Source organism: Gossypium hirsutum, chromosome D06, assembly GCF_007990345.1.
Source record: "Gossypium hirsutum isolate 1008001.06 chromosome D06, Gossypium_hirsutum_v2.1, whole genome shotgun sequence".
In the NCBI taxonomy this organism is placed as follows: Eukaryota; Viridiplantae; Streptophyta; class Magnoliopsida; order Malvales; family Malvaceae; genus Gossypium; species Gossypium hirsutum.
Window position 1 is genome coordinate 53,480,930 of NC_053442.1, and position 13,281 is coordinate 53,494,210.

General features: G+C 34.2%; 1 protein-coding gene across 1 annotated transcript; it reads right to left on the minus strand.

The window, feature by feature from the left end:
• Positions 1-10,543: 10,543 nt before the first annotated feature.
• Positions 10,544-13,281, minus strand: LOC107901909 (LOB domain-containing protein 4). Its single transcript, XM_016828085.2, has 2 exons — positions 12,875-13,281; positions 10,544-11,214 (listed from the first exon to the last, which is right to left on the minus strand). Exons 1-2 carry the CDS (start codon positions 13,049-13,051, stop codon positions 10,885-10,887), a joined length of 507 nt encoding a protein of 168 aa, XP_016683574.1. The 5' UTR covers positions 13,052-13,281; the 3' UTR covers positions 10,544-10,884.

Sequence of the window (13,281 nt, forward strand, 5' to 3'; positions counted from 1 at the left end):
ATATAGATCTCAAGTTATTTATTACTTCTAATAATTTTTTTATTGTAGAATAATTAAATTATTTGTTTCACTAATGATATTTTAGCACATTAAATATGTATTTCCATTATAGCTCTATTCCATTACAGTGAAACAAACGTACCTTTAAAGAATTTTCGTCCTCAAAAATCTTACCATTAAAGAGGTTTTGCTATTGCTTTATCATAGTTTCCTCCGGTTCCCAGGTAGCTTCTTCTATTCCATGTCGTTGCCAAAGGACTTTTACTAAAGCTACCTTTTTATTTCTCAGTTCTTTCGTCTCAGGTACCAGAATTTTGATCAGTTCCTCACTATAAGTCATATCAGGTTGAATTTCAATATCTGTCGGAGAAATAACATGTGAAGGGTCTGACCGATACCATTGTAACATAGACACATGAAAAACATTTTGAATCTTTTCTAGTTTTGGTGGTAAAGCCAACCGGTATGGAACAAGTCCTATTTTTTTAGTGATCTCATATGACCTGATAAATTGTGGACTTAGTTTTCCTTTACGGCCAAACTGAAGAACTTCCTTCCAATGCGAAACTTTCAAGAATACCTTTTCACCAACTTGAAATTCTATTTCTTTTTGTTTAAGATCTGTATAAGATTTCTGACAATCAGAAGCTACTTTTAAACTATCTCGGATCACTTTAACTTTTTCTTCTATTTCACTAATCAGATCAACTCCATGTATCTTTTTCTCACTGAGCTCAGTCCAATACAATGGAGTTCTACATTTACACCATACAGAGCTTCATACGATACCATCTTTATACTTGATTGATAGTTGTTATTATATGCGAATTCAACTAATGGCCTCTATTTTTCCCAATTACCTTTGAATTCCAAAATACAACACCAAAGCATATCTTTTAAAATTTGTATTACACATTCGGACTGACCATCAGTCTGAGGATGGAATGCAGTACTGAAATGTAATTGTGCACCAAAAGCTTCTTGTAACTTGTTCCAGAATCAGGATGTAAACTGTGGATCTCTATTAGAAATAATAGAGACTGGTATTCCATGTAGTCTGACTATCTCAGAAACATATAATTCAGCCAATCTGTCAAGTGAAAAATTCATACGTACCGGAATAAAGTGTGCAGACTTCTTCAAACAATCAACGATTACCCAAATGATATCTTTCTTTTTCGAAGATAGGGGTAACCCTGATACAAAGTCCATATTAACTCTTTCCCATTTCCATTCCGGTATCGTCACTGGTTGTAACAATCTCGAAGGTACCTGATATTTAGCTTTAACTTACTGACATATCAAACATATAGACACAAATTCAAAAATATCACTTTTCATTCCTGACCAACAGTGCATCTTTTTCAAATCTTTGTACATTTTATTACTCCCCGGATGAACCAACATAGTACCATTATGAGATTCATGCAAAATTTCTATACGAAATTTGAATTTCTCGGTACACATACTCTGCCTCTATACAATAGACAATCATCAGATCCAATCTGAAATTCTGAATCGGAAGTTGACTCACAATGTACCCGTTTAGCTTTCAATTCATCATCATTTTTCTAAGCTTTGTAAATCTACTGTAGAAATGTCAGTTTAGCTTTTAACTCAGCTAAAATTGAGCCATCATCTACCGAAGACAATCGAGTATTCATTGCTCGTAAAACAAACAGAGACTTTCTGCTCAGAGCATCTGCAACCACATTTGCTTTTCCCGAATGATAATCAATAACCAATTCATAGTCTTTCAACAATTCAAGTCACCTGCTTTGTCTAAGATTCAAATCTTTTTGCGAGATTAGATACTTCAAATTTTATGATCAGTGAGTATATGGCATTTTTCACCAAACAGATAGTTTCGCCATATATTTAGGGCAAATACAATAGTTGCCAATTCTAAGTCATGTATCAGGTAATTCTTTTAATGTGATTTTAACTGTCTAGAAGCATAGGCTATTACTTTACCTTCTTGCATCAAAACACAGCCTAAACCATTCAATAACGCATCATTGTAAATTACAAATTCCTTACCCGATTCAGGATGTACTAGAACTGGTTCTTCAGTCAACAAGACTTTCAATCTGTCAAAACTCTGCTAACATTTATCAATCTATTCAAATTTCACATCTTTCTGCAATAACCGTGTCATCGGCGAAGCTATCATCAAGAATCCTTTTATAAACCTCTGATAGTAACCGGCTAATCCCAGAAAGCTTCTAACTTAAAACACATTTTTCGGTGGTTTCCAATGAAAAATTACTGAAATTTAATTCGGATCCACTCTAATGCCTTCAAAAGATACTTATGTCAAAGAAAACCAACTTCCCAAAGCCAAAATTCACATTTACAAAATTTAGTATACAGTTTTTTTTCACGCAGAGTTTGCAGAACAATTCTCAAATGATTAGCATGCTCAGTTTCATTTCGAGAATATACCAGGATGTCATCAATTAATACCACCACAAATCTATCCAAATACGGTCTAAAAATTCAATTCATTAAATCCATAAACACCGCAGGTGCATTAGTCAAGCCAAATGGCATAAAAAATTCATAATGCCCGTACCTGGTTCTAAAAGCTATTTTCGGTACATCCGAGTCTTTCACTCGTAACTGATAGTAGCCAGAACGGAGATCTATCCTAAAAAATATTGTAGCATCTTTCAACTGGTCAAACAAGTATCAGTATGAGGCAGTGGATACTTACTCTTAATTGTAACTTTATTGAGCTGTCTGTAATTAATACATAACCTCAAGAATTCATCTTTCTTCTTAACAAACAGAATTGGTGCACCCCAAGGTGAAGAACTAGGTCGAGCAAAACCTCTATCATTCAATTCTTACAACTGTGCTTTAAACTCTTTTAATTCTGCAGGGGCCATTTTGTATGATGCTATAGATATCGGTGTTGTCCCTGAATTAAGATCTATAGAAAATTCAACCTCTCTAACCGACGATATAGGTAATTCTTCTGGAAACACATCAGGATACTCATAGACTACTGGTACTAAGTTAATCTTTGACCCAGATACTTTAATGTCTAACACATAAGCAAGATAAGCATTACACCCTTTTCTAACATACTTTTGTGCTAACACGACTGATATCATATTAGACAACCCGTCCATTTTATCAAATTAAATACAAAACATTTCACCATTCTGACATTTTAATACAATATGCTTTTGTTTGCAATTTACCACGACATCATGCTGAGTTAACCAGTCCATACCCAAAATCACATTGTATTTATCAAATGGTAATAACATCAAATTAGCTGAAAAATAGTAACCTCGTACCATTAACAGAAAATTCTTATAAAATTTATCCACCATCACATACTGGCCTAGGGTGTTTGATACTTTAACCACGAATTCAGTGGACTTAATAAGTAAGTTTTTATTAGACACTAAATTCATGCAGATGTATGAATGGGTAGAATCAGGTTCAATTAAAACAGTTATATCAGTATCAAGAAGAGAAAAAGTACCAGTAAAAACGTCGGGTGTAGAGGCATCCTCACGTGCACGAATAACATATGTTCTGGCCGGTGTTCGTGCTTCAGATTTCACAATTGAATCTTGTGTTGTACCCCGGCTACCACTCACATTGCCAAAATTACGAGGTGGTCTACCTCTCGATGTGGGGTTACTCGGCTTTGAAGTTTGTACAGTATCTTTCTCTAGCTTTTCAAGGCAGTCTCTGAGATAGTGGTCAAAGGAACCACATCTAAAACATACTTTGTTTCCCATGTGACACTCACCAAAATACAGTTTATTACAATGTTTACATCTGGGTTTAGGATTTTTAACACTGTCTGCACTTGCTACAGATGTAGCCTAGGATCTCGGATTTCTTCGATTTCTTTGAAGCCAACTGTTTTGACTTTCTCATAAATCTTTTACTTGAAGTTCTGGCTTCCATCTCCGCCTACCTATTTTCTTTACTCAATTCTTCAATTTTATGAGCTCGGTCGACCAATACCATAAATTTTTTTAATTCTAGAATCTAAACTAACAACTTAATGTCTTCATTTAAACCTTCTTCAAAATGCTTACACATGGCGATTTCAGTCGGGATACATTATCTGACATACTCAGTTGGAAAAATTCTCTTTCATATTCGGATCCATCATATGCCCTTGTTAAGCTCTAAAAATTTCTTCCTTTTTTGATCTAGGAATCTCTAACTAATATACTTATTTTTGAATTCAGTTTGGAAAAATTCCCATGTGACCCTTTCTTTCGGTACAACAGAAATTAAGGTGTTCCACTAGTGATCGGCTGAGTCTTTTAATAGAGATACAACACATTTCAAACATTCGACCGGTGTACATAATAATTCATCAAGAACTCTAATAGTATTTTCCAACCAGAATTCAGCCCTTTCTGAATCGTCTTTAGCGGTAGCTTTGAATTCTTCTACCCCATATTGACTAATTTTATCTACAAGAGGCTTACCAGTTCTAACAAGTTTTGTACTTTGTGGCATATCAAGAACCGGTTGAGAGACAAGAGGGGGAGGTTGTTGTATAGCCGGATTTGTTCTTATGAATTCTGTAAATCATTCGTTCATCATTTAGAAGAAGGCTTCTTTAGCCTCTCCTCTCAACCCTCAGATACGGGCCTTCTACTACTTGAAGTTGCTCTTTAAACTGTAGCTTGAGCATTGCTTCCAACTTTTTCAGATTCATCTCGGTTGGACAACATTACTATATGAAAAACATGTTGTAAAATGGTCAGGAGATATCATACTATCATAGGTTATATAATAGAATGTATAGCTAGACTCGTACATACTACGTTAGTCTGAGAATCGACTAAACCGTAGCTCTGATACTAATAAATGTAACACTCCTAACCCATGTTCGTCGCCAGAACAGGGTTACGAAGCATTACCAAAGTTTACAGATCAAATACAATTATTTTATATCATTTAACATCCATTATTAGAAATCAATCATGTTCAATTATTTTGTCCCTTACATGAGCCCTCGAGGCCTAAAATATGCATCAAAAATAAGTCGGGACTAAATCGCGTACTCAAAATTTTTTTCGCAAAATGTCTAAAATTTTCCTAGATGTAGGGGACACACGTCCATATGGCCAGGCCATGAGATTCACACGGTCAAGAGACACGCCCGTGTCTCAGGCCGTGTGGGCATTCAAAATAGGGATACACGGTCGTGTCCAGCCTGTGTCTATACCTATGTAACTCTCTAACTTGGGTCACATGGCCAAGCCATACGCCTGTGTGTTAGGCCGTGTGAGCATATTGCATTAATTGGGTGCAGAGGTCACACGGCCAAGTCACACGCCCTTGTTCTAGGCCATGTGAACAATTTTGAGCATTCTGTTTTGAATTTTTAAAGATGCAGGGGACACACGGCCAGATCACACCCCCATGTGCTAGGCCGTGTGTCACACACAACTGAGACACATGCCCGTTTCTTTGCACGTGTGGACGAAAATAGGCTATTTTCCAAGCCACATTTTTCACCCAATTTTTCTTTCACCTACATCAACACTTAAATACATTTACAAGCCAATACAAGTCCTTCAAATCAAGCCAAAATTAAGTCTTACGCATGACATATCAATACATATGGCCAAATGTCCAAACTTACCAAAAAACCCAATTCATATATATACATCCTTGTACTAAATTTGCCAATTCAATCCAATCATTAATATACCTATATGATTTTCATCTTTCATCCATTTCAAACACATATCAAACATATATAAACTCTTATAAACATATCAAAATATGTCTAACACAAGCCATTCCAATGGCTAGTCACAACCAAACATATACATACCATCATTGGCCAAATTTAGCCTATACATGCCATTATACCCAAAAGAAATTTTGCTATTTATACCGAAACGAGCTGAAGGATAGTGTGATGTTGCTCTAACCGACTTCCAACCAAATCGAGCTTCCGAATTACTATAAAACAGAGGAAATAAAATAGAGTAAGCATTTAATGCTTAGTAAGTTCGTATAACGGAAATTAACTGACCATTCATTTTCATTAAAATAAAAATACAAAATGCATTCAAGCAATTTGGCTAATAGCCTAAACACACAACTTCATCAAACATATTAGTCATTTACTTCACATAAATATCAAGAGTTATGAATGAGCCCATCAACATCAACTTCCATGTATTTCGTGTATATATAGATGACGTTTCACTTTGAATTCATATATTTTCTCATATCAGGATTTTTCCTATTGAATAATTTAAAATATCGATGGATACCTGGGTAGTACACAAGAAGCGTATAAATCTAAGATTCATCAATTCATATTCGGGAACGCTCACAGGAGCACATAAATAGGAAGCTCTTTCGAGCCATATAACGAGAAGCTCATGTGAGCCATGTAACGGGAAGCTCCAGAGAGCTGTTAATCAGGAAGCTCTTGAAAGAGCCTTTAATCGGGAAGGTTCAAACGAACCAATATCGGGAAGGTTCAAGCGAGCCAATATCGGAAAACTCATGAAAAAGCCTTTAATTGGGAAGCTCTAAAGAGCGATATATTGGGACGCTCATTAGAGCTGTGGTGTGTCCACAACACATGCAGGACCACAACCAATACGAGAACCCTGTATCCATCGAATTTCATTTATTCAAACAGGACTTAACACTTGTCGGATATATTTTGATATGTGTTCAATACTTATACATGGAAATTATACATTCCATACACAAAAATATTCAATTTAAAGCATTAGATACACAAATTAGTTACATGAACTTACCTCGACAATGTTTATGCACACAAAAGTTACTAATCCGCTACTATCTCTTTTCCTCGTTCTAACTCCGTATTTGGTCTATCCAGATCTAACAAATGAATTTAAGATCAAATTTAATACATTTTCATATTCAATTTGATCCAATTCACATCTTAGGTAAAATTATCATTTTGTCCCTATACTTTTAATTAATTTCGATTTCGTCCCTAAGCTCAAAAAATAAAATTCATGCAATTTAATCATTATTTCAAGCCTAATCAATTTTTACATATTACAATGACAGTCCATGTATTTCACAAAAATTAGAATTTTTCCATAAATTTCACATCCTTTCAAGTTAGTCCCTAAATCATAATTTAATCAAAATTCTCTTTACAAAAGTTATTTATCTATCAACAACCTTTCATTTTCTACCATAAAACTTCATAATTCATGCATACTCATCCATGGAAAAACTATAATACCTTAATAAATTTGTAAATTAATCCCCGAGATAGCTAGATTAAGTTATTACGATATCGAAAATATAAAAATTCCTAAAAAAGGACAAAGAAACATACCTAATTGAGCCAAATAAGTTTGCTCAAAACCCAATTTCCATGACTAGGGTTTCCATGTTTTAATTTTGGGAAAGATGATGAAATAAGATGAAATTAGATTTTTATCATCTTTAATTATTTCTATTTCCAATTGAGTCCTTTTATTTATTTAATTTTCCATTGATGAATCATCATACTTATCTACTAACTCCTCTTAATGGTCTATTTGCTATATAAGGACCTCTAATTTTGAATTCCATAGCTATTTGATCCACTTAGCCACTAGAGTTCAACTTTTTGCATTCTATGCAATTTGGTCCTTTTATCAAATAAACATGTAAATGGTAAAATTTTCTTAATGAAATTTTCATACGAAATTCCTATCATAATGCAAACCATGCAATAATATTAAAATAATTTTTCTTTCGAACTCAGATTTGTGGTCCCAAAACTACTATTCTGATTTCATTGAAAATGGGTTGTTACTCCAATATTCAGATGGCACCTTATGAGGCTCTGTATGGTCGTCAGTGTCGTACTCCGTTGTGTTGAACTGAGTTGGATGATCGACGAGTTTTAGGTCTTGAATTGATTTTCGAGACTGAGGATAAAATTAAACTGATTCAGGATTGTCCTAAGGTGACTTCTGATAGATAGAAGTCATATGCAGATTTGAAAAGGAGGGATATTGAGTATTCTGTAGGTGATTATGTTTTTCTGAAGGTGTCTCTATGGAAAAAAAGTTCTATGATTTTTTGGCGGAATCATGGCACTGAGGAAGCCACGTGGGAACCTAAAGAACGATTCAACAACAGTATCCGCATCTATTTGAATCAAGTAAATTTCGAGGTCAAAATTTATTCTAGGAGAAGAGTGTAACGCCCAAAAATCTTAGTTTCTATTTTGTTGAACTATGTCATAGTTGAGTGTCTGATTGAGTGGTTAAGGGCCTTGAAGGTGGGTTGTGGGTCTTAGGTTTGAACCTCTATAGGAGCTATTAGGATTTTTTTTGTTAACATTTTGTGGGTTGCACGGTTAGAGAAAATTGAGTGTAATTTAAAGTCAAAGAAATCTGTTAGATATGTATTGGGGTTAGTTGAGATAATGAGTTTATTTTCTTTATTATTTTTTGTTGATTTTGTTTTTATCCTACCTTATTCGATTTTTGAAATTAAAAAAAATAGGGTTCCTAAAAATTTGCTACCCTAGTTACGTCTCCCATTCTTTCTCTCCAAATCCCCATTTGTGTGTTTCAATTAGTTTCTAGTAAAGAACTTCAAGGGTTTTCTTCTCTAATTTCTTTCATACTTTCTTGTTTCCTCTTGTCGCCTTTTATTTCATCCCAAGCAAAGGTTGGTTCAAATTTTGTTCTTCATTATTCTTCTTACTATAAAGGTGTTGTCATGTTTTGTTATTTTTTATTCTTTCCTCGAGATTTTGGGTTCGTGTGTATTCGTGGTTTGGGTAAGAGAATAAGTTTTGTATGGTTGTTGTGCTATTCGGGTTTGTTTAATTATCTCTTTTGTGAATGAGGTGTTTAGAAATTAATGTGCGTGTCTTGTGTTTCGTTAGGAGGAGAACAAGAGGTGAGAGTTGCTCTTCCAACAACATAAGCAACAAGTGGTTGCTGGTTGTTCAACAGTAAGTTTTTGAACGTTAAAAGATTTAAGGCGTGATAAATTTAATGTTTCTTGTTGAGTTGAATGAATTTTTGGAAGTCAGTGTATCGATATTAAGAATTAATTAATTTTTTAATTATTGAATTTAGGTTTTTGGCATCTCGTGGTTGATTTCGTTTCAAGAATTATCTTGATGTGTACTGCAAAGTACGAAAAATAGTGATCGAAAAATGCTGAAAAAGTTGGCTATTGACGCCACACGATTGTGTGCCAGGTCGTGTGGTAGGCCATGTGCAACACATGGTCTAAGCTATTTGGGCCATGTGGACCACACGGGCGTGCGGGCCTAAAATTCTAATTTTTTCCCTAAGGTTGTACACGTCGTTCTGAACAACTGTAAGCCTTCCGTGGGGATGATATGTGCTCAAATAGACTGTAAACATATGAAATCCAGTCATCTATTTCCATGAATTCTGATATCTGATCGTATATCAGAAACGTCATATGATAAGTAAACTACGTAATAGGTTATGAGTAAACCGAAAAATACTATGTATGTTTTGTATCTGCTATGTTATTTGTATATACTGTAAATATGTATGATTTCTATTACGTTCTGTATTTGCATTTGGGGTGGGTTTTGCTATGTAAAGGAAGTGTTTCTGTAAAAAGCGATAATTCATCTATTTATCTGGCAACTTAGTTGCAAGTATTCTGTAAAGTGTCATATCGACACTAAGTGGTGTGTAGGGTTGGATGAGTGTTTCATACCCCATATGGTGTGTTGGGATGGTCGGAGTTGGTGTGTAGCGGATGGGAGTAGGATTATATGTCCATATCTGTACTGCTCTGATATGAATCTGTTTCTGCTAAATTTGTCTGATATAATTTAACTATTACGTTATCTATTACACACAGAGTTTTGAAAACTCAAATTCTGTTTGACTGTTATTTTCAGGTAATCCTCAAACTTAGGCGGATTGGTGCAACGGGAGCTCGGTTATAAAAGTATTTCGTTCAGTTTGTTTATTATTATTAGTATTATTATTATTTGGGTTAAAGTGTTTTATAAATTTTGGACTGTCATGTCGTTTTGGTTGTTTGGGTTTTGAATTTTATTTTTGTTTTTCATAAAAAACTACTTAAATGTTTTATCGACAAAATTTATTTTTCCTGTAAAACAACTGATTTCTAGGATATAAACTTGGTTTTCTTAAACATAACGATCTAAGAATTTTCCGCTGCAAGGTATACATTCTAGAAAATGTAAGCAAATGTCATTTTCAACTTAAAAGTAAACTTAGATATGTTTTCTTTTAAATCAAGGTTTTTAAATGATAAAACTTTATGACTCTTTCCAAAATTTACAAGAACTAGATTTTCTACTGTTATACGTAACATCTCCAAAATTGACCATAATATTTTGGTCGGGTTTAAGGTGTTACAATTTTTGATAAAATACTCTTAAGTGAATTAATATTTACCAATGTGTCAAATATATCAAACGAAAGAAAACTATTTAAAGAATAGAAGTGTAGAAGTGATAAAGGATTTGTTTCATACAATGGTGCTTACACCCAAATTCAGATAAACCAACACTATAATAGTATCAAGCCAATGCAGAACATATAAGTGGTCTTCTATCAAAATCAATTGTACAGAAACGAAGAAATTCATACGTTGGCTTCAGTCCATTATATAAATTACTCTATATGTAAAGTTTAAATTTTATATGTACATTATATGGTTAATGACAAGAGACTCTCTTCAAACCAAACTTAGCTAAATGACCTTGACCACCGCTCTAGCCACCGCTATAGTCACTGCTTCTCATTATCTTTACTTTATAAATTGCTGTATATAAAGGATTTAGGGACTATATTAAGAGGGGGATTCATTATAGGGTGACAAAAATGTAGCCTAAACATGCATATAATATGATAAATTAAGCTAGAATGAACACATGGGCTCTCCAAGGCTATCCACTACCATATCCACGTCAAAAATGGGCATGGTTTGTGAACCCATGAGCTTGAATGTGGGTGACCCACTATTACTTAGGCTTGTCGGGCAGAACCCATGTGGAAAGGATGCAGTCTGTCTCACCCGGAGGTGCACCACCTCTGCTTGTGTCAGGGCCAACTGGGTTTGAAGGGTGTCTATCTGCTGTTGTAGTGATGATATGGCTCCGACACAGCCGTAAACCGGGTCACGCACCCTGGCGTTGGCCTCATAGACAATGCTACTAACTGCGTCGCCTCGTTGGTGGATGGGTAACTCCTGCAATTTCGATAGCTTAATTGGGTCAGCTTGGAGGGCCTAAGTTTATGCTATGGGCCAAGATAAGGCCCATGGTTCTGAAATCCAAAGTAATTTGAAGTCATGGTGACATCAGTTTGATGCCTTCGGCGTGCAGTATTTTTCAACTTAAAATATTCAATACGAAAAGGTAGGAAAAGATTTTTATATTCTACACGTAATTCCAAAGGCGCCAACTTCTAATTTGTATTTTACCGGACGTCTCTATCCATGCGGCACAAAGCAAGCTTCTTTGCTACCTCAATTCTCTATTATTTTTTGTAAATCTGAAATTTAGGTCATTTATTTATATTTCAGTAAACCAAAAACAAGTTGGTCAAACATGGAAAAAGCAGCTAGGAAACATCTCCACGTGATCTCCAAACGGCTCTTAGAAATAGGTACTAATGCTCCTCTAAGTTTTATAATAAGATAACTTGTGGGCCATGGGGAAAACCAAACCGCTCAACAACTGATTTTGAGTGTGAAGCCAAATCTAGAGAATTTCGGTTTCTTTTTTCTTTTAAATCCAAGAAAATGTATTTATTTGAAAATAAAAATTAAAAAATCATAAAAAGTTGTTTTTATTAAAAATGCTTTTATAAAATCGAAAACAATTCATTTAAATTCATGTAAACCCCAAAAAAATATTTTTAAATATTAAATTTGATTATCCTGCTACAAATTCATATAATTATTATTTTTATTTCTCATGTTTATGTTTTTTGTGATTTTATTATTGAAAATAAATATTTATTTTTATTTATCAAACTTGTTTTTTAATATTATATATATATTTAGAAACAAGCGGAGCATACTGGTTTAATGAAATTTCGTGCTAAATTCTAGACTTCACCATAATCATCATTCGTTTTGTTCAATCAGTGCTTTAAGACAAAACCGCCCGTATTTTTCGCTTTTATTTTTTTTTTGTTTCAAAAGCTATCAACACGCTTTTATTTTAGCGACCAAATTAACCACTTAAAATATGACGGTCAAATTCTATAAAAGGCTCTTGTACTATGGTTTTTTTTTATAGATTTAGTCCCTCTTGTATAATTTAATCATTTTATTATCCAAGAAATGTTTAGGTTTGACGGCAACTTTTTTTTCCCATTATTTCTATCAAATAATTTAAGCTGAAATTTTTTTATACATATATGATGACATAACATATACACTTCGGTATTTTTTATACAATAAGATAGTTTTTCTTTTAATTTTTATAAAAAATTAAAAAAAAGAGAAAAAAACTATAATATTTGCCTAACTGTTTAAAAAAATACACACCATCACATATTTTAATAAAATAAGTTATATCAAATTAATGAAAAAAAAGTTACCTCAATAATAAAAAATATACACTTCAAAAAGTTGAGGGAATAAAAATGATGAAGAGTATAAGGAACTTTTATAAAATCTGACCTATTTAGGCGCTTAATTAAGCTGCTAAGCCATAGGTTTCTCTAAGTAATCTAGGGACGTAGAATGAAATAAAATTTTCCATGGAGGATGTTTTTGAAGCTAATTAAAAGCTTGGGAGAGGAGAAGTGAATGTCTGTAGTAAACAATTGAAAGAGGGCTCCCAAGCTCACCTCCCCAATTAACAACAAGTTAATTAGTAGTGAAGTAAAATGCTAACCTGAAGCATCTTGTTGACATTGCTAGCACCGAACACCTTGTGCACATTAGCAAACTTCTGGGGCTCATCAGCAGGGAAATAAGGAGCAAAAACACAGTCTTGGGCACACCTTCTCCTTAGAAGTTTGCATGCTGCACATGGTGAGGCTGCCCCTTGCTTCCTCCCACTCTCCTTCATGCCTCTCACTCGTCTTCTGCTTATATATGCTAGGGCTAACTTTAATACTTACTTGGAGCTTATGTATGATGTTCAGAAGAAGAAAAGTAGCAAAAGAAAATGAGATTAAGAGTGAAAGGGGAGTAGGCTGGAGGACTATGAGGGGGAGAAGTGGGGTTCTTATTAAATATGCAAAAGTGCATAACATGAGATGGACCCCATTTAGAATCCCTCACTTCAGATTTTGGATT

Excerpts from the sequence above, each read along its gene's own strand:
- LOC107901909 (XM_016828085.2), bottom strand. The coding sequence starts at position 13,051 with ATGAAGGAGAGTGGGAGGAAGCAAGGGGCAGCCTCACCATGTGCAGCA. Across the intron at positions 11,215-12,874 it reads ATGTCAACAAGATGCTTCAG|GAGTTACCCATCCACCAACG; the intron begins GTTAGCATTTTA and ends TCGAAATTGCAG.